General features: G+C 37.8%; 1 protein-coding gene across 1 annotated transcript in view; it reads left to right on the top strand.

Moving 5' to 3' along the window:
• LOC112911681 (uncharacterized) overlaps positions 1–21427 on the top strand; it is a 95652-nt gene that overhangs the window by 8694 nt on the left and 65531 nt on the right. The window contains exon 4 of the mRNA XM_072762679.1: positions 12949–12987. Within this exon, the coding sequence (XP_072618780.1) occupies positions 12949–12987 (39 nt within the window). The remainder of the gene's footprint in view (positions 1–12948; positions 12988–21427) is intronic.

Here is a 21427-nt window from a genome sequence, read left to right as displayed (position 1 = left end):
AAAACAGTTCTATATACAATATTCACCTTGTTAATGGAAATCATACTGTTTTCAATTTGTGGCTATTAGGAATAAAACTGTTATAAATATTTGTGGACAAGTGTTTATGTAGTATGTTATCATTTCCTTGGGTAAATACTAAAAATTGGAATTTCTTCTTTGTGTCATAAATGTATATTTATACTGGTTGTACTGTTTTGCATTCCCTCCAGCAATGTATGAGAGTTCCAGTTGGTTCATATCTTTGCCAGTTTGGGTGTCGTTAGTCTTTAATTTTAGTCATTCTAGGATGTGCAAAGGGGAGTCTCATGGTTTTTTCATTTCCCCGATGAATAACGATGAGAGTCTTTTCTTGTGCTTATTAGCTATTATAGCTTTTTGGTATAATTTCAGTTTGTCTTTTGCAGATTTTTAAAGTTAAGTAATTGGTTACATTATTGATAATTAAATATTCTTTATATACGTTTTATATCCTGGTACTTTGTTAGATACAGTTTTATACATATTTAGCTCCTTATAGCTTGCCCGTTCATTTCCTTTATGGTGTCTTTTGAAGAGCTGAAGTTTTATTTTTTTATTTTTTTTTATTTTTTATTTTTTATAATTTTTATTTTTTATGATAGTCACAGAGAGAGAGAGAGAGAGAGACAGAGACACAGGCGGAGGGAGAAGCAGGCTCCATGCACCGGGAGCCCGATGTGGGATTCAATCCCAGGTCCCCAGGATCGCGCCCTGGGCCAAAGGCAGGCGCCAAACCGCTGCGCCACCCAGGGATCCCAGGAGCTGAAGTTTTAAATTTTGATTGCCTGATTTATCCATTTTTTCTTTTATACTTAGTAATTTTTGTGCTTTTTTTTTTGAAAGACTTGTTTAATTCATTCATGAGAGAGAGAGAGAGAGAGAGAGGCAGGCAGGCAGGCAGGCAGAGACACAGGCAGAGGAAGAAGCATGCTCCATGCAGGTAGCCAGATGTGGGACTTGATCCCGAACCCCCAGGATCACGCCCCGGGCCAAAGGCAGGCGCTGAACCGCTGAGCTACCCAGGGATCCTCGTGTGTGTGTGTGTGTGTGTGTGTGTGTGTGTGTGTTTAAATATTTTATCTATTCATGAGAGACACAGAGAGAGAGAGGCAGAGACACAGGCAGAGGGAGAAGTGGGTTCCATGCAGGAAGCCCGATGTGGGACTTGACCCCGGGACTCCAGAATCACACCCTGGGCCGAAAGCAGGTGCTAAACCGCTGAGCCACCCAGGGATCCCCCTAATTTTTGTGTTCTAATAGTTTTTTGCCTACCCTAAGTTTACCAAGATTTTGTCTTTTCAATATTATAGTTGTAGTCATTGTATTTAGATCTGTAATCTATTTTGAGCGATTTTGTATAAGGATTGAGGTTCATGTTTTCAACCATATGTTAAAGTACTGTTTATTGAAGAGAGTACTTTCCCTTATATCACTTTGGCATTTTTTTAAAAAGACATTAGTTGAACATAAATCTTTATTTTTATACTTTTCTGTTCTGTTGATCTATTCAGTAGTAAAGTGTTTTTCTATTGCTGTAGCTTTTAAATTTCTTTTTTTTTTTTTTTTTAATTTATGATAGTCACAGAGAGAGAGAGAGAGAGGCAGAGACACAGGCAGAGGGAGAAGCAGGCTCCATGCACCGGGAGCCCGACGTGGGATTCGATCCCGGGTCTCCAGGATCGCGCCCTGGGCCAAAGGCAGGCGCCAAACCGCTGCGCCACCCAGGGATCCCATGCTGTAGCTTTTAAAGCAAATTTTGAATTGGACAGTTTTGTTCTTTTTCAAAATTGTTTTGCTCTTTGAAGTCATTTGCAATTCTTCATAAATTTTAGAATCAGCTTCTTAATCTCTACATGAAAGTCTGCTATGATTTTGATGAGAATTGCATTAAGTCCAGATACCACTTTGGGGAGAATGATTGAACAACATTGACTATTCCTACCTATAAACCTTTTATTTCCTGTTTATTTAGCTCTTTAATTTCTCTCAGCACTGGGATCCCTGGGTGGCGCAGCGGTTCGGCTGGTGCCATTGGCCCAGGGCGCGATCCTGGAGACCCGGGATCGAATCCCACATCAGGCTCCCGGTGCATGGAGCCTGCTTCTCCCTCCGCCTGTGTCTCTGGCTCTCTCTCTCTCTGTGACTATCATAAATAAATAAAAAAATTTAAAAAAAAATTTCTCTCAGCACTATTTTATCATATTAGTCTTGTACAGTATTTGTGAAGTTTATATTCCAAACTATTTTATGATAATGTTGCTTAATGATATTGGTATTTTTAAAAATATCATTTTCAACTGTTGCTAGTTGAAATACAATCAACTCTTGTATATTGATTGTATCCCATTATCTTGCTAAATTCAGTGATTAAATCTTAGTAGTTTTTTGTGTATTCCTTAAGATTTTCTGTGTAGACTATCCTATTGCTTACAGGTAGGTAGTTTTAACTTTTCTTTCAATTCCTAATTAACTTGTCATTTTTCCCCCTTACTGTGCTAGGTAGGACCTCCAGTACAATATTGAGTAGAAGTTTAATTTCATTATTAAATGAGAGATGGCATCCTTGCCTTATTCTTGATCTTAGGAAGATGATGTTAGTTGCTCACCATTTATATGTTAGATCTATGAGCTTTTTACAGATGCCCATTATCAAAATTAAGATCTTTTCTATTCCTAGTCTGCTGGGTATTTTAATCGTTTTGGATGATGAATTTTGTCAAATGCATTTTCTGTATCTATTAAAATGATTGTGTGGGTTTTCTCCTTTTTTCTCTTAATGTGGTAAATTATGTTGACTTGCAGATGTTAAACTTCTCTTGCTTTCTGAGGATATGCTGTACTTGGTCATCTTTATGTGTATTTCTGGACTTGATTTGCTAATATTTTGAGGACTTTTTTATGTTTATGAGGAATATTGGTGATAGTTTTCTCATATCTTTATCTGATTTTAGTATCAAGGTAAAACTGGCCTCAAAAGTGTAAAGTGTTCCATCTAATTTTCCGAAAGACATTTTGTAAAATTAGTATTCTTCTTTAAACATTTGACAGAATTCAGTGAATCCATCTGTGCTTAGAGTTTTCTTTATGAGATGGTTTTTGATTAGGGATTCAGTGTCTTGATACAGGGCAATTCAAATTTTATATTTCTTCATTGAATCCATTTTGGTAAATTGAAGAAAATTTTCTGTTTCATCTAATTGGTACATTTTTGGTATATGTTTGTTCACAGTATTCCCCAAACCCTTTTAATGTTTTTGGGGCCTGAGCAATGTCCCAGACCTCTTTTGTTTCTATTTGTAATGTGTATTCTTTTTCTTGCTTGCCATTATTGAGGGCTTACCAAATAACTTTTGGCTTTGTTAATTTTATTTATTGTTTGTCTCTGCTTTTTTTAAAGGTATAATTTTCTCGCTAAGCATATGTTGCCACCTCAAATAAATTGTTTTAATTAACATTCTATTAAAATATTTTAAAATTTTTCTTCTGATTTCTTTTGGGTTGCTTAGAAATGTATTAAAGATACATGGGGATTTTCTGGATAGCTTATTCCATTGTAGTAAAAAAAAAAACTGTAAGATGTAAATCTTTTTTTTTTTCCTTAGAGTATTTATTTATTCATTCATGAGAGACACAGAGAGACATAGGCAGAGGGAGAAGCAGGCTCCATGCAGGGAGCCCAACGTGGGACCTGATCCCAGGATCCTGGGATCACTCCCTGAGCCAAGACGTAGATCTTTCAAAGTTATGGAGACATTTTATGTCCTAACATATTGTCTATCTTGGTGACCATTTATGTGTATTTAAAAGAAATTAAATTCTATCTACAGTTGTTCTGTGTAGTATTCTGTAAATGTTAGGTGAAGTTGGTTGATAGTATTGTAAAAATGTTTATTTTATTGGTTTGGTTTTCTTTTTTTTTTTTTTTTCCAGTCTACTCGTTTTATCAGTTGCAGAAAGAAGAATGTTAAAATCTTCTATCATGATTGTTGACTTACCTTTTATTCCTTTACTCCTGGTTAGTTTTTGCTACAGATATTTTGAAGCTTTATCTTATTGATTCATTGTCTGCCCTTTTTAACACTATGAAATGTTGTTTATCTCTTGTACTACTGTTTCATGAAGTCTACATTGTTTTTACATTAATACAGCTACACCAGTCTTCTTACCTCTACTTGAATGGTATATTTTTTCCATTCTTTTACTTTTAACCGTTCTATTTAAAGTAGGTCTCTTGTAGATAGTGAATAGTGGCGTCTTGCTTTTTTATCCAACCTGTAAATTTTTGCTTTTAATGGTTTAATTCATTTACATGTTAAGTAATTATTAGTATGGTCGAGTTTAAGACTACTTCTTCTTTTTTTTTTTAATAATAAATTTATTTTTTATTGGTGTTCAATTTACCAACATACAGAATAACACCCAATGCTCATCCCGTCAAGTGCCCCCCTCAGTGCCCGTCACCCATTCACCCCCAACCCCCCGCCCTCCTCCCCTTCCATCACCCCTAGTTCATTTCCCAGAGTTAGGAGATTAAGACTACTTCTTAAAATTTTGTTTTCTCTTTCTTCCTGCTGGGCCTCTAGTATGTTTGCTTTTCTCCATCCCTTGGCAGCTGTTTTCTGTTAAGCGTCCCAAAGTCTTGCTGTGCACCTGCATGTTAGCCTTCAGCGAAGGCCTTGGAGAAGCCCTAGAGAGACTACTGGCATCCTCACTCTTTGCAGCTCTCTTCTCTCCAGTGCTTAATTTGCTTCAAGCCCCAAATTCTCTGGCTTTTTAAGCTGTTCTACTTAAGCTCTAGTTCCCTGATTGTGGCTGAGAGATAGTCCCCAGGTAGAGAATCAAGACCTATTAGGGTTTACCTCCTGAATTTCCCTTTTTTCTTCAGGGAATCACAGTCCTCATTGCCTATTGTTCAGTGCCCAAAGATAGTTGCCTCATATATCTATCCCCGTTACATGTAGATGTACACGGCAGGCAAACTTGTTTTGTTACTGTTTACTCTGTCCTGGTAGAAAGTTGATGTCAAATACTATTATTAACATTGCATTGCACCTTTTTTTTTTTTTTAATTTTTATTTGTTTATGATAGTCACAGAGAGAGAAAGAGAGAGAGGCAGAGACATAGGCAGAGGGAGAAGCAGGATCCATGCACCGGGAGCCCGATGTGGGATTCGATCCCGGGTCTCCAGGATCGCGCCCTGGGCCAAAGGCAGGCGCCAAACCGCTGCGCCATCCAGGGATCCCGCATTGCACCTTTTTAATATGCTCACATGTGGGTAATTTGGTTCTTAGATCTCTAGATTTTTTTTTAAGATTTTATTCATTCACAAGAGACACAGAGAGAGGCAGAGACACAGGCAGAGGGAGAAGCAGGCTCCTGGTGGGGAACCCAATGTGGGACTCGATCCTGGGACTCCAGGATCACGCCTTGGGCCAAAGGCAGATGCTCAACTGCTGAGCCACCCAGGTGTCCCAGATCTCTAGATTTTTGTCTCATTTTTCTTAGAGATCTCACCAAGTTAAACTATCAGCCTACTTGCATGAGCCCTACATTTCTTCCTAAAACCTTGACCCCTTTTTCAAATTTACTCCTGCATTTTCAAGTACGTAGTAGACCAGTAGTCTCCAAAATGGGATATATGTGTCCCACATTACGAGGTAACATAATTTATTGAGTTGAGGGGAAAACATTAGAATTTAAGTTAAAGTACTTTGATAAGTAAATTGTCATTAATAAGCATGTCAAACGGCTGCATTTCACATATGGTATACAAAGCATTCTAAGAGTGGGGGAATTGCTGCTGTAAGTCTAAAAGTTACTTTGAGTTATTGTCACCTGTAGTACCAAGGATTACATGCCTTAGGAAGTGGAATGCATATTAATCCCCATTTGCCCTCTTAAATTAAGTAGTCCCTTGTGCTGCACAACCTGTCAAACTGTACAGACCTGCCAGGGAAGTAATAGGATTTCTATACTGCAGACCCTGTTGTGACACTCCCTCATCCAACCCACCCCTAGCTTGCTCATGCATACACATACATACGTATTGTAATACAATTTACATCTTCTTGGATAAGTTGGCTTATGGGTTGTAGACTGTTTTTAACTAAAATGACTGAAAAATTGAAGATCATGGTGGGCCATTATCAGGACCCGGACATAAAACCCTGGGATCTCAGTTCCTAGGGAATTCCCATATGGAAGCCACTCATGAAAGCACCTCAGTTTCAGCAGCCTGGAGAGTCCCTTAGTTATAGGTTGTAGGGTATGTGTAATAATTATAAAAAGTGATCCCTAACTCCAATTAATAGCATAGAGAGTTGTATTTAAGTCTGTCATCAAGGTTGGATGCTAATAGCTCAGCTCCTCCCACGTTTAGGAAAATATGGAAAGCTCCTCAGGGCTCTTCATATCTGATGACTTCTTTAGTGTTATGTAGAGGGATAGATACTTGTCATTTCCTGGCACCTGAATATGCAGTCAGTGGGAGATTAGCCAGCAAGATCTCTATTCTATGGAAAGCTGTAATTACTGCTGTTCCATTGTTTTTTTATTTTATCAGGTATATGGAGTTGATGGAGTCTCGATTTTCCAACCAGCCCTAAATTATTTGAATCTTTGAAGTCTCATTTTTTTTTTAGCTATGATAAAGATAATACTAATTTGTAAGCTAACAGCATTAGAGTGGTATCTAGTTCTAGTTCAGTATCAGTTCATAGGCTCTTTATCAGTCTTATTGTGAGGTTAACATAAGTGATTTTCTAACCAAATCTAATACGTGCCTAAAAGTTTCAAAATTACCAAAAACCCTCTTTGAAATTGACATCCTCTGAATTAATGATGAACTATGCCTTAAATATATATTACATCTTGGACCATTAGATGATAGTGGTATGAAGCTATCATGACTAGCAAAACATTTAAAAATATTTTACCCTGATTTTGTTCTTTCAGAATGTCTTGTATATGTGATTTGTTATATACAGGGTACTCTAGTACTATAGTATATGCACATAATATATACATAGGTGCATGTTTAAACACTTGTGTTTAAAACAACATGTGAACATAACTGTCAGCTGAATTGCCTCAGTGTTTTTCTGTGTTTACCTCGTCTTTCAAAAATGGTTTTCAAATCCTCTTCTAAATTGTAAAAATATAGGATTCTTCAAAGAATTTTGTTCTAATTTCTTCTAAAACACGTTGTCCATAGGTACTCTGGTCACAATACAATAAATTTATTTATTTTTATTTTTAAAAGATTTTATTTATTTACTCATGAAAGACAGAGGCAGAGACACAGGCAGAGGGAGAAGCAGGCTCTATGCAAGGAGCCTGACGTGGGACTCAATCCGGGACTCCAGGATCACGCCCTGGGCCGAAGGTGATGCTAAACTGCTGAGCCACCCCTGCTGCCCTACAATAAATTTAAAAGTGGGACTCCTGGGTGGCTCAGCGGTTTAGCGCCACCTTTGGCCCAGGGAGCTGTACTGGAGACCCGGGATCCAGTCCCATGTCAGGCCTCCCTGCATGGAGCCTGCTTCTCTGCATGGAGCCTGCTTCTCCATCTGCCTTTGTCTCTGCCTCTCTCTCTCCCTCTCTCTCTCTCTGTCCGTCTCTCACGAATAAATAAAATCTTAAACCCAATAAATTTAAAAGAAAAATGTCATATATAGTAATTGGGAGTTATAACTACTGGAAGATCTTTTTTATTTTATCTTCCTTATGAATGAATAGTCTTTCTGGGATCTCTTGACTGTCTGTATTCAACATTAAGGATAACCAGGAGAAGAGCCTATAGCACATGACGTTAGTATCTGCCTTTTGTACTGGTGCATGTGGATTTATGTTTCTTCTATTCCTCATCTTCTAGACTTGACTTGTGTGTCACATGCCTTAACTTGCTTTTACTAACCTCAGCTCATTTCCCCACCCATCTTTTGGTATTAAGGCTTCCATTCCATTTCTCTGACCCTTCCTTTTTGGTGTCCTGTTGTCCTCCCTCTGTTTCTTTCTCTTCTACTCTAGAGATTAGAGTGAGGAGATCACCTAGGACAAGGCCTTAGGAATTCGGATATGTTATGGGTGTGGGATGGAAACCTAGAAAGGACACTGAGAAGAGGTAGGAGAAAGCCAGGAAAATGTAGTGTCACAGAAGCCAAGCAAAGAAAGTCTTAACAAAGTGGTGGTTCACAGTGTCGCATTCACGCAAGGTCAAATAAGAGCGGCCAAAAACATTTTAGTGTTAGAAACATGACAGTCGTGCAAAGCATATTTTGATGGAGAAGTAGTAGGGGAAACTCTGTTGGGGTTATACAATGGGTAGAAGTAAAGAGATGTGGATAGTTAAGACAACTCTAGATAAATTTAAAGGAATTATGCAGTACTTGGAGAGAGAAATGGAGTTATTGTTTATTGCCTTTTTGTAAACGGGAAAGGCTTAAGCATGTTTGTTATATGAAAGAAGAGTTCAATCAAACGAGCTATCAAATATACCAAAGAAGGGATTTGTGAGGTGTTCTGAGAAAGCAGGATTGATTGATCCAAGGCATAGGTGGAAAGATTGGTGACTTTGAATAGAGGGAGAGACATTTTGTTACCAACAGGAGAGAAGGTAAGAGTAGGTATACACACACACACACACACACACACAGAGGTTTTGTCTACATGTGTGCAAAGTGGATTGTATTTCCCAGTAAAATGTAGTATGACTGCAGGTCTTGTTGAGGCCCACTTGCTACTGGAGATCGTATATTTATAGTGATACCTGTCTGCCTTACAGTGCCACTCAGCACTCTCTGAAAAAAAGCAAAGTATTTTAGGGAGTGCTATTCAAAATGTGGTCCAGAAACTTCTAATAGGGTCTGAAATGAGATCGTTTGCCACAGGAAAGTATGAGGGAGCAGGGACAGCCTGGTTCCTGAAATTCTTAGAAATACTTAGGAAGCGAACAGAGCCCCACACTGAAAAGAAACTGCTGCAAATAAAAGTTGATGAGAGTAGGAACTTAAGGGTAAAGAGGAGAAAAGACACAGATAAATGTGGGAGGGGGCACTGGAGGAGGCAGATCTCAGAAAGTATTAGGGAAGTGGTCACACTTAGGTACCTTAGGTTTGAATACTTTGTGGTAACAATATAAGAGGAAACCTTTGAACTCTGAATCTAGGAAAGCTATCTCAGTCTGTTTACAAATCTTACATAGGAAACTTAAAAGTATAGGAGAAGCCATCCAACTATAATAAGGTTTATAGAAGGTATTGTAATTTTATGTCATTGGAAGATAGTATAAGAAAAAGGACAGTAGTCCTATGAATAACAGATCTAAAGAGGTGAAGATAGCAGTATACTTTGTCTTGAAGCACAGATATAATTTCTACAAAATAAGCTAGAAAAATAAAACAGTATGTTATGAAAAAACAAAATAAACTGAATTAGAAAAGTTTGTAAATGAGCTCGTATGTTATAGGAGATCATGAAAAACTGACAAGACTTGAGGAATGAATGAGAAATAATTTCAGAAATGAAGATAAACCAGAAAGTTCTTGAATGAGCAGACATTCTAGAAAGTACCACAAAGGAGAGAAATGATGGAAAAAGACAAGTGAAAACAAATCAAGTAAGGAGCTGAAAGAAATTCATAAAGTGACAAGAAGATCTTATACGCATGTGCACGTAAGTATATGGACATTAATAAAAGTGCCCGGACTGACAAAAGAAACAGGAAAAAAAACAAAAACAAGAAAATGCTGTTAAAAGATGAACATCTATATTATAAGGGTTCATCATGTGCTTAGGAAAATTGAAACAACAGCCACCACTGAAATGTGTTCTAGGGCTTTTAAAGCAAAAAAAATACTTTGGGCACCTACACAAAAAGACTACATCACTTAGGTGGAAAGAATGCCAGATTATCATTAGACTCTCCAGCATTAGTACTTAAATCTGGAAGACTGGAGTAAAGATTTTTAAGATTTTTCATAGAAAAAAAAATGTGAATTGAGGCACACATCCAGCCAACTGATGTTTAAGCATAAAGACCACATATAAGAACTTTATTTTTATTTTATTTTTTTTTTATTTATTTATGATAGTCACAGAGAGAGAGAGAGAGGCAGAGACACAGGCGGAGGGAGAAGCAGGCTCCATGCACCGGGAGCCTGATGTGGGATTCGATCCCGGGTCTCCAGGATCGCGCCCTGGGCCAAAGGCAGGCGCCAAAACGCTGCGCCACCCAGGGATCCCAAGAACTTTAAAAGTATTGTTCCTATGAGCCCTTCCTAAGGATACTAGATTTTGTTGCATTTTATTTCTCACTTTGGTATGCTTGGTGATATATATATATATATATATATATATATTTTTTTTTTTTTTTTTTTTTTTTTTTACTTATTTGGGAGGAGTGTAGACATGACCCTTAGCCCCAAACATAGATTCTCTTTTTTAAAAGGTTATTTGTTTATTTTTTAGCTTTACTGAGATAAGATTAACATACAGTAAGCTGCACATATTTAAATGTACTGTTTGATGAGTTTTGATATATGCAAGGATAATCCCCTATAACTGCAGTATAATTAAATTAAGGGAATTTGACATTAGTACAGTGCTATTATCTAATTACATGATCTATATTCAGATTTTGTCAGTTGTCACAATAATGTCCTTCACAGCAGCTTTTTCACCCCCTTTGATGGTGGGGGAAATCCAGGACACAGATTGCCAGCACGTACTATGGAATAGATTTGTGGACAAGTTCCAGAGGGTGAATTTCCAGCAAATCCCACTGGTACAGCACCAAAGTGTGAGTGATGGCTGTTATCTTTTCTAACAAGGTCTGACTATTGAGCTCTGAAGGGAAAATTCTTCCTTGGGTACTCTGTCCTAGCCTTAGCAGTTGTGGCTATTTTGTGTCATATTTATCACATCTGCTGCTGTTATATTCTTGAGCACTGTCTCAACTTCTTACTGGCCACTCCTAGGTATCCCAGTTCCTTGAGGTAGTTAATAATTATTTCTGTCAAATGTTGTTTTTTCAAACTTAATGTTTGATTTCTCTCCTTATTCATCATTTTTGGCAAAAGTAATGCGTCCCCTTCAGTGCTTTACATTAGGAAACCATGATGTCCTCTTGTCCCATTGCTGTTGTTTGGCTTTCATCACTAGTTTGAACTGCCAGATTTCTCCACTTTTCCCCCTTTGTAATTAATAACTTCCTGTGAGATACTTTGGGTCTCTGTCAGTGTTCTGTTCCCAAAAACTGTAGATAGCATCCACTGCTGATTCTTCCCTTCATCATTTATTATTGTGATGTTGCAAAATGGTGATTTTTCTGTCCCTCTCAGCTTATTAGCTGATACTGTACTGTATGAATGAGACTTTCCTTTTCCACTTATTACTGTGGGCTTGTGAAATTTTTTTATATTATAAACTATTCCTTTCATTATTTTGATAACCACATTGTTCCAATTTGGGCAGTAGGAACCCCTTCAAGTTGAAATCTTGTCCTTTGACATACACCTATTGATTGTTGAATACTTCTAACTTTCTGGCAAACCAGATAGTTTCTAGGCTTATCTTCTACTTTTACTGTATCAGCCTTGGTTATTTCTCTAAGGAGCCCCAATTGCCTTTTTAGTGAAGTCCAACTTATCTTGTATGAATTTTTCTTTTGTTTGGTATTAAGAAATCTTTACCTAACATGTTTTCCTCTTGAAGTTTCCAAGCTTTAAGTTTTACATTTAGATCTATGATCCATTTTGAGTTAATTTTCATGTGTGATATGAGGCATGGATCCATGGATCCAAGTTCATTTTACTTGTGGATATTTAATTTTTCCACCACTGCTGTCGAAAAAGCCATCCTTTCTCCTACTGCACTGCCTTTGTCAAGTATCAGTTGTCCACGTATGTCTGGGTTTATTTTAGGGCTTTCTGTTCCATCGATCAGTTTGTTATTACACCAATACCATGCTGTTGAGTCTTGATATTAATGCCAAGAGATCTTTTAGGAGGAAAACAATAGGCAGGATGTTCTGCAGGGAATTTTTTTTTTCATTTTTAAATTTTAATTCCAGTATAGTTAACATACTGTGTTATATTAGTTTCAGGTGTACAATATAGTGATTCAGCGTTTCTATACATTATTCAGTGCTCATCATGATAAGTATACTCTTTAATATCTATCAGCTATTTCACCCACCCCCTACTCATGTCTTTCTGGTAGCCATCAGCTTGTTCTCTATAGTTGAGTCTGTTTTTTGGTTTGCCTCTTTTTTTTTCTTCATTTGTTTTCTTAAATTTCACAAGTGAAATCATACGATAATTTGTCTTCCTCTGACTTCTTTCACTTAGCATTATAACCTCCAGATCCCATCCATGTTATTGCAGATGGCAAGCTTCATTCTTTTTATGGCTGAGTAATTTTCGTGTGTGTGTGTACATGTGTACATGTACACCTCTTCTTTATCCATTTGTTGATTGATGGACACTTGGGCTGCTTCTATAATTTGGCTATTGTAAATAATGCTTCAGTAAATGTAGAGTTCCATGTATCCTTTCAAATTAATGTTTTTGAGTTGTTTGGGTAAATATCCAGTAGTAGAATTACTGGATCATAGGGTAATTCTGTTTCAAAATTTTTAAACCACCTCCATACTGTGTTCCACAGTTAGCTCTTCCCACCAACAGAGCACAAATGTTCCTTTTTCCTCTACATCCTCGTCAACACTTGTGGTTTTGATTTTAGCTATTCTGACAGGTGTGAAATAATATCTTAATGTGATATTGATGTCTGTTTCCCTGATGATGAGTGACATGGAGCATCTTTTCATGTGTCTATTGGCTATCTGGATGTCTTCTTTGGAGAAATGTCTGTTCATCTCTTCTGCCCATTTTTTAATTGGATTTCTTTCTTTCTTTTTTTTTTTTTAGTATTGAGTTCTTATATTTTGGATACTAACCCTGTATCAGGTATGTTGTTTACAAATATCTTCTCCCATTTCCTACGTTGCCTTTCAGTTTTGTTGATTGTTTGCTCTGATGTACACAAGCTTTTTATTATGATGTAATCTCAATAATTTATTTTTGCTTTTGTTTTCTTTGCCTCAGGAGACATACCTTAGAAAAATATTGTTGGGGTTGATGTCAGAGAAATTACTGCCTGTATTCTCTTGTAGGATTTTTTTATGGTTTCCGGTCTCACATTAGGTCTTTAATCCATTTTGAGTTTATTTTTGTGTATGGTCTAAAAAGCGGGCCTGTTTTCATTCTTTTGAACATAGCTGTCTAGTTTTCCCAACACCATTTGTTGAAGAGATGGTCTTTTTTCTCACTGCATATTCTTTCCTGCTTTGTTGAAGATTAATTAACCATATAGTTGTGGGTTAATTTCTGGGTTTTCTATTCTGTTTCATTTATCTAGGTGTCTTTTTGTGTGTGTGTGTGTGCCAGTACCATAGTTTTATAGTTTTATGATTGCTACAGCTTCATAATATAACTTAAGGTCTAGAATTGTGATACCTCTAGTTTTGTTTCTTATTTTCAAGATTACTTTTGCTATTTGGGGTCTTTTATGGTTCCATACATAGGATTATGGATTTTAGGATTTTTTTTTCTAGCTCTGTGAAAAATACTTAGGTATTTTGTTAGGGATTGCATTAAATCTGTAGATTGCTTCCATGTGTAGCCAACTGTTATATCTTAAATTTCTTTTATTTTTTTCAAGGATTTTATTTATTTATTCATGAGAGACACACATAGAGAGGTAGAGACATGGGCACAGGGAGAAGCAGGCTCCATGCAGGTAGCCCAGTGTGGGACTCAATCCTGGGACTGGGATCATGCCCTGAGCCAAAGGGAAATGCTAACTGCTGAGCCACCCAGGTGTCCCTCTTTTATCAGTTTTTATAGTTTTCAGAATACAGATGTTTCACCTCTTTGGTTAAGTTTATTCTTAGGTATTATTTTTGGTGCAATTGTAAATGGAATTGTTTTCTTAATTTCACTTTTTCTGCTGTTTCATTATTAGTATATAGAAATGCAACAAATTTCTGTACATTGATTTTGTATCCTGTGACTTTACTGAATTCAGTTCTAGTATGTTTTTGGTGGAATCCTTAGGGTTTTCTGTAAGTATTATCATGTCATCTGCAAGTAGTGAAAGCTGCTTCCTCACCAGTTTGGATGCCTTTTATTTCTTTTTGTTGTCTGATTACTGTGCCTATGACTTCCAGTATGATGTTGAATAAAAGTGGTGAGAGTGGACATCATTTGTCTTTTCCTGACCTTATAGGAAAGCTCTCTTTTTCCCTCTGAGTATGATGTTCCTTATGGGTTTTTCATATAAGGCCTTAATTATGTTGAGGTATGTTCCCTCTAGACCTAGTTCGTTTAAGTTTTTTATTGAGAATGGTTGTTATACTTAGTCAAATGCTTTTTCTGAATCTGTTGAAATGATCCTTTCTCTTGGTGATGTGGTATATCACATTGATTTATTTGTGAATATTGAGGCATGCTTGCATCCCAGGAATAAATCCCACTTGATTGAGGTGAATATTTTTTAGGTATTGTTGGATTCAGTTTCTAGTATTTTATTGAGGATTTTTGCATCTCATCTACAGCTATTGGCCTGTAGTTCTCTTTTTTGTGTGGTGTCTTTATCTGGTTTTACTATCCAGTGTAATGCTAGCCTCATAGAATGAATTTGAAAAATTTCCTTCCTCTTCTATTTTTTGGAACAGTTTGAGATGAATAGGTGTTAACTCTTTAAATGATTGGTAGAATTCACCCGTGAAGCCATCTGTTCCTGGACTTTTGTTTGTTGAGAGTTTTTTGATTACTGAGTCATTTTCATTGCTGGTTATCAGTCTGTTCATTTTCTGTTCTTCCTATTTCAGTTTTGGTAATTTCTGTTTCTAGGAATTGATCCATTTCTTCCAAATTGTCCAATTTGTGGGCATATAATTCCTCATAATATTCTTTTATAATTGTTTGTATTTCTGTTCTGTTGGTTGTTATTTTTCCTCTCCTCATTTGTGATATTTATTCTGGTTCTTTCTCTTTTCTTTTTCATAAATCTAGATAGAGGTTGATCAATTTTATTAAGTGTTTCAAAGAATCAGCTCCTGGTTTCATTGATTGTTTATTTTCTGTTTAGATTACCTGTCCATTGATGTAAGTGGGATGATAAAGTCCCCTACTATTATTGTTATCGATGAGTTTATGTTTAATGTTTTATATATTTGGGTACTCCTGTGTTAGATGCATAAATATTTATGATTTCTATATCTTCTTGTTGATTTATCCCCTTTATTATTATATAGTGCTCTTCTTTGTCTCATTACAGTCTTTGTTATAAAGTCTAGTTTGGGGATCCCTGGGTGGCGCAGTGGTTTAGCGCCTGCCTTTGGCCCAGGGCGTGATCCTGGAGACCTGGGATCGAATCCCACATCGGGCTCCCAGTGCATGGAGCCTGCTTCTCCCTCGGCCTGAGTCTCTGCCTCTCTCTCTCTCTCTCTCTCTCTCTCTCTCTCTGTGTGTGTGTGACTATCATAAATAAAAAAAATTAAAAATAAAAAAAATCTTCTTAAAAAAAATAAATAAATAAAGTCTAGTTTGTCCCATATAAGTATTGCTGCTCCAGCCTTCCTTTGACTTGTATTTGCCTGATAATTGTTTCTCTATCTCCTCACTTTCAATCTGGAGGTGTCTTTAGGCCTAAAATGAGTCTCTTTTAGGCAGCATAAATGGGTCTTTTTTGGGGTTTTTTTTTTTTTAATTTTTAAATCCATTCTGTCACCTTGTGTCTTTTCCAGAAGTATTTAATTTAGAAAGAGAAAGAGTGAGTGAATGGAGAGTGGAGGAGGAACAGAGGAAGAGGGAGAGTGAAACTCAAGGGAGACTCTGCAGGCTAAGCATGGAGCCCCACCTGGGGTTGGATCTCCCCCATCAGAGCCAAAACCAAGGTTCAGTTATTTAACTGACTATGCCACTAGGGTGCCCCACCCTATATCTTTTGATTGGAGTGTTTATTCCACTTACATTCAAAGTAATTATTGATAGATATGCACTTAGTGCCATTTTATTACTTGTTTGTGGTTGTTCCTGGAGATTTTCTCAGATCCTTTCTTCTCTTTCGTGTTCTGCTGATTTTCTTTAGTGATATATTTGGAGTTCTTTCTCTTTATTCTTTGCATGTTTGTCAGTGGTTTTTAAAAAATAGTTGCTATTAGGTTTGTGTATATAACCTTTTCTCCACACAGCAGTCTGTATTAAGTTGATGGTTCAAGTTTGAACCCATTTTTTTCTCCTCTCTTCCTCACATTTCAGATATATGTTACTATATTTTATATCCTTTTTGTGTGTGATTTCCTGGACTGATTTTTGGTTTGTTTGTTTATTTATTAATTACAGAGAGGGAGGCAGAGACATATAGGCAGAGGGAGAAGCAGGCTCCCTGTGAGGAGCCTAAAGGGGCACTCAATCCCAGGACCCTGGGATCATGACCTGAGCCAAAGGCAGATGCTCAATCACTGAGCCACCCAGGGGTCCCTCCTGGACTGATTTTTATAGAAATATTCATTGTTACTGCTTTTGTGTTTGCTGCTTTTATTCTGTCACTTTAGTGTCCCCTTCCCAAAGAATCCCCTTCAATATTTCATGTAGTGCTGGTTTAGTGGTCAGGAACTCCTTTAGTTTTTGTTTGGAGATAAATTCTTTATTTTTCCTATTCTAAATGATACCTTGCTGAATAGAGTATTCTTGGCTATGGATTTTTCTCATTCAGCACTTTGAATATATCATGCCGCTCTCTTCTGGCTTGCCAAGTTTCTGTTGAGAAATCTCCAGCTAGCTTTATGGGTCTTCCCTTGTAAGTTAAGGACCTCTTTTGTTTTGCTGCTTTTGAAATTCTTTTGTCACTATATTTTGAAAATTCAATTGCAGTATGTCTTGGAGTTGGCCTGCTATTGTTGATTTTGATGGGAGTTCTTTGTGCCTCCTGAATCTAAATGTCTATTTCCTTCTCCAAATTAGGGAAGTTTTCAGCTATTATTTTGTCAGATACATTTTCTGCCCCCTTTTCTCTCTTCCTCTTCTGAGACTCTTGTAATATGAGTGTTACTATGTTTGATGGAGTCACTGAGTTCCCTAAATCTGTTCTCATGTTCCATAATTATTCTTCTCTTTTGTTCACCTTGAGTAATTTCCATTATTTTGTCTTCTAGGTCATTCATTTATTCTTCTACTTATTACAGCCTGCTGTTCATTGCATTAAGCATGTTTCTAACCTTGTTTATTACACTCTTTGTCTCTGATTGATTCTTTTTTTTAACTCTTTTTATCTCTGTGGTAAGGTTCTCACTGATGCCTTCTGTTCTTAAGCCCGTGAGTGTCCTTACGATCTTGTTTTAAATTCTCTATCAGGCATGTTGCTTATATTTATTTCATTTAGATCTGCGGCCCTGGCCTTGTCTTGTTCGCTTATTTGGGATAAATTCCTTTGTTCTCATACTTTGTCTAGGTCTCTGCCTCTTTTTCTGTGTTAGGAAAGTTAAGTTATGTCTCCTGCTTCTACTGAAAGTAATGGTCTTATGAGAGAGAGATCATGCAGTTCCCAGGGCCTAGTGCTTCAGAAAGTATTTCTGGTGTGTACTGCATGTGGTCTGTTCTTATGTTCTGACTGCTCTGTCCTTCAGGCCTGTTGTCGGCAGAGGCTCTCCTTGCCTGCCATGGGCAGTATTTGGTCCTTGGCCCGAGTATGGTGAGTTTTAACTGGATGTGCTTTGGTCTGCTTGTGAAATGAGACCTGTTACCACCTCTACGAGAACAGAGGCCCTGCAAAACTCTCTGGTCAGGAGGGATGGCATGGGCTTTGTGCTGTTCTTCTGAGGGGGAGGGGCCAGCCACCCTGGGACTGAGGGAGTTGTGACTGAGAAGGGCAGTTCTACCAGAGTGCAGGAGGTTGGTGCTTGATGTAAGCAAGTTAGGTAGCCAGTGTTGGTACTGTATGCTGCTTTTCTACATGTGGCTCTGTGTTTATGCTGAGGAGTGGGGGGAGGGAAATGGAACCAGACAGTTCTTTTGTTCTAGAGAAGTGTCTCTGGACTCTGCCTCTCAGGGACCCTCTGAGAGGGACAAATAAACTTCCCCAGTGTGTGCCTCAGGCACTCTTAAGAACACTCCACACTGTGCTTCTGGGTGGTTTGCCTGCCTTCTCTCCAGGAGCAGCACAGTGCCCTCAGGGCTCTATCACAGACAAGCCCACTGACCTTTAAAACTCCAGGCTTTAAGCCCCGCTGGTTGCAAGAACTCATGAAATTCAGCTCTTCTTGTTTTCTAAGCCAGTGGCTTGGTGGAAATGTTCTTGTGTATTCCCTTGTGTGTGTGTGCCTCTCTCTCTCTCCCTGTCCTTCTTCTTTTTTTAAAAGATTTTATTTATTTATTCATGAGAGACACAGAGAGAGAGAAAGAGGCAGAGACACAGGCAGGGGGAAAAGCAGGCTTCCCTGCAGGGAGCCCGATGTGGGACTCCATCCTGGGTCTCCAGGATCATGCCCTGGGCCAAAGTCGGTGCCAAACCACTGAGCTACCCAGGCTGCCCATCTTCTCCCTTTCCCTCTTTAGTCCTCTCACCCTTCTCTGTGACCATGGCTCTCTCCCCTCTGCAGCGGCCATAATCTGTTTCTCCCCTAAGTCACATCTCCACACTTTCTACCTTCTTCAGTGTGGCATCTTCTCTCCCTTTAGTTGTGGAGTTTGTTCTGTCAAGTCTTCAGGTCATATTCTGGGGTATTTAGGATGATTTCATAGTTATTAGCTGGGTTCATGGGACAAGGTGAACCTCGAGTCTTCATACTCCAGTGCCATCTTCCTGCTGCTTTGTGATTTTCCTTTTTTAGACTTTTTTTTTTTTTTTTTTTTTTAGATTTTATTTATTCATGAGAGACAGAGAGGCAGACACATGAGCAGAGGGAGAAGCAGGCTCCCTGTGAGGAGCCCGATGTGGGACTTGATCCCAGGACTCTGGGATCACACCCTGAGCCAAAGGCAGATGCTCAACTGCTGAGCCACCCAGGCATCCCTTTTATACTACTCTTATAAGTTTTCCTCTAGAGTTATGTGAGCTCCATAAAATGAATTATAGAGAGTGCTACCTTTTACAGTTCTCTGAAAGAGTTTGTGTAAGATTGGAATCATTTTTTTTTCTTGAATATATAATAGCAACCAGAACTTCTGCTTTTCTTTGTGGGAAAATTTTGACTCCGGATTCAGTTTTCCTAAAGTTTTATCTATAAGACTCTTCATGTTTTCTGTTTCACTTGATAAAATTTTGACTCCGGATTCAGTTTTCCTAAAGTTTTATCTATAAGACTCTTCATGTTTTCTGTTTCACTTGAGAAACTTTGGTAGTTAATTGACTTTCTTTAATTCATTGGGGTTGACTCTACTATGCTTTACAAACTCTGAATATTTTTCTTATTATGGTAAAAATGTACACAATGTAAATTTTACCATTTTAACCCTTCTTTTTTTTATTTTTAAGAAAAACAGAGTACCTGGTTAAGGGGGACAGAGGCGGAGAGGGAGAGGGAGATCTTTTTTTTTTTTTTAAACAACTTTATTTTTTTTTATTTATTTATGATAGGCACACAGTGAGAGAGAGAGGCAGAGACATAGGCAGAGGGAGAAGCAGGCTCCGTGCACCGGGAGCCAGACATGGGATTCGATCCCGGGTCTCCAGGATCGCGCCCTGGGCCAAAGGCAGGCGCTAAACCGCTGCGCCACCCAGGGATCCCCAAGAGGGAGATCTTATGCAGGCTCCATGCCCAGCTCGGAGCTCAACTTGGGGCTCCTTTTCACAACCCTGAGATCAAGATCTGAACTGAAATCAAAGAGTCGGACATAAAACCACTGAGCCATCCAGGAGCTCCCCATTTTAATCATTTTTAGGCCTACAATTTCATGACTTTAGGTACAATTATAATGTTGTGTAACCATCACTACTATTCCCAAAATATTTTTCCTCATCTTAAATAGAAGCTCTACTCATAAGCAGTAATTCATTTCACCCTTCCTGTCCCCGGTAACTTCTGTTTCGCTTTCCATCCTTCTGAATTTGTCTATTGTAGATAACTCATATAAGTACAATTTTTATATGTATATACATATATAAATCATATAAGTAGAATTATCTACATATATATATGTATATTTTGACCTTTTTGTCTGGTTTATTTTGTATTTTCGAGGATTATCATTGTTACAGCATCAGAATTTCATTCTGATTTAATGGTCAAATAATACTCTATTTTACAGACACAGCACATTTTATTCATTCATCTGTGATGGACAGAGCCACTGTTGCACTCTTATGAATAACACTGCTGTGAACAAGTATATGCTGAGTCCCATTTTCAGTTCTTTTGGGCATATACCTAGAACTGGAATTGTTAGATCATTTGGTGATTCTATGTTTTTAACCCTTTGAGGAACTACCAAACTCTTTTCTGCATTGGCTGCACCACTTTATCTGCTGTATCCCACCAGCAATGTATCAGGGTCAGATTTCTCCATATCCTCCATCCTCTGCAACACTTACATTCCTTTTTTGGATAATAGCCATTCTTGTGGATGTGAAGTGATATCTTACTGTGGTTTTGATTTACATTTCCGTACTGATTAATGATCAGAATCATTTCATATACTTATTTATCATTTGTGTATCTTATTTGGAGATAGGTCTATTCGAGTCCTTTGGTACTGACATTTTCTGTTGTTGAGTTGTAGGGCTTCTTTATATATTCTAGATATTAGAACCTTACTAAATTTTGATTTGCAAACATTTTTCTCTCTCTGTTGTCTTTTTACCCTTTTGATAGTGCTGTTGGTATATAATAGTTTTAAATTCTGGTTAAGTCAAAGTGACATCATGCCTAATGACACGGTAGAACTTCATAGGGTTTGGTCTTTTTCAGTGAAACAACCAATAGACTGGAGAAAACGACTAGAATCAACTATTTTAGACTCTGGACCTTGGTCAAACTCTTAAAAGAACTAGGAGAGTGTTTGATTGAAGGGAAAGGCTGTTGCTCTTTGGTAGAGGGCTCCAAAATTTAAGGTTGTGTGTTTTGATTGGTCTGACAGATTCCTGAGGACTGGACTTTGATGTTTGCTGAAATTTAAAGTGACAGTACCTCCTTCACGTTTTGGAGTCAGATATTTAAGGAAATCTTAAATATGACTTAAATGTCAGGTGATTGGCTGGCCATCAGACAGCATGGAACAGAAACTTCAAAAGGAATACATACATACTTTGCAAGATCGTTAATAAAAGTCACAAAGGAACTGTTCCCTCCATCAATAAGCAAAAATCAGCAATCTAGGAGGAGTGGGACCGTTAGAGTTCTAGAGT

The sequence above is a fragment of the Vulpes vulpes genome, chromosome 7 (assembly GCF_048418805.1).
Source record: "Vulpes vulpes isolate BD-2025 chromosome 7, VulVul3, whole genome shotgun sequence".
Lineage (NCBI taxonomy): Eukaryota > Metazoa > Chordata > Mammalia > Carnivora > Canidae > Vulpes > Vulpes vulpes.
This window is presented reverse-complemented; position numbering and strand designations above follow the sequence as displayed.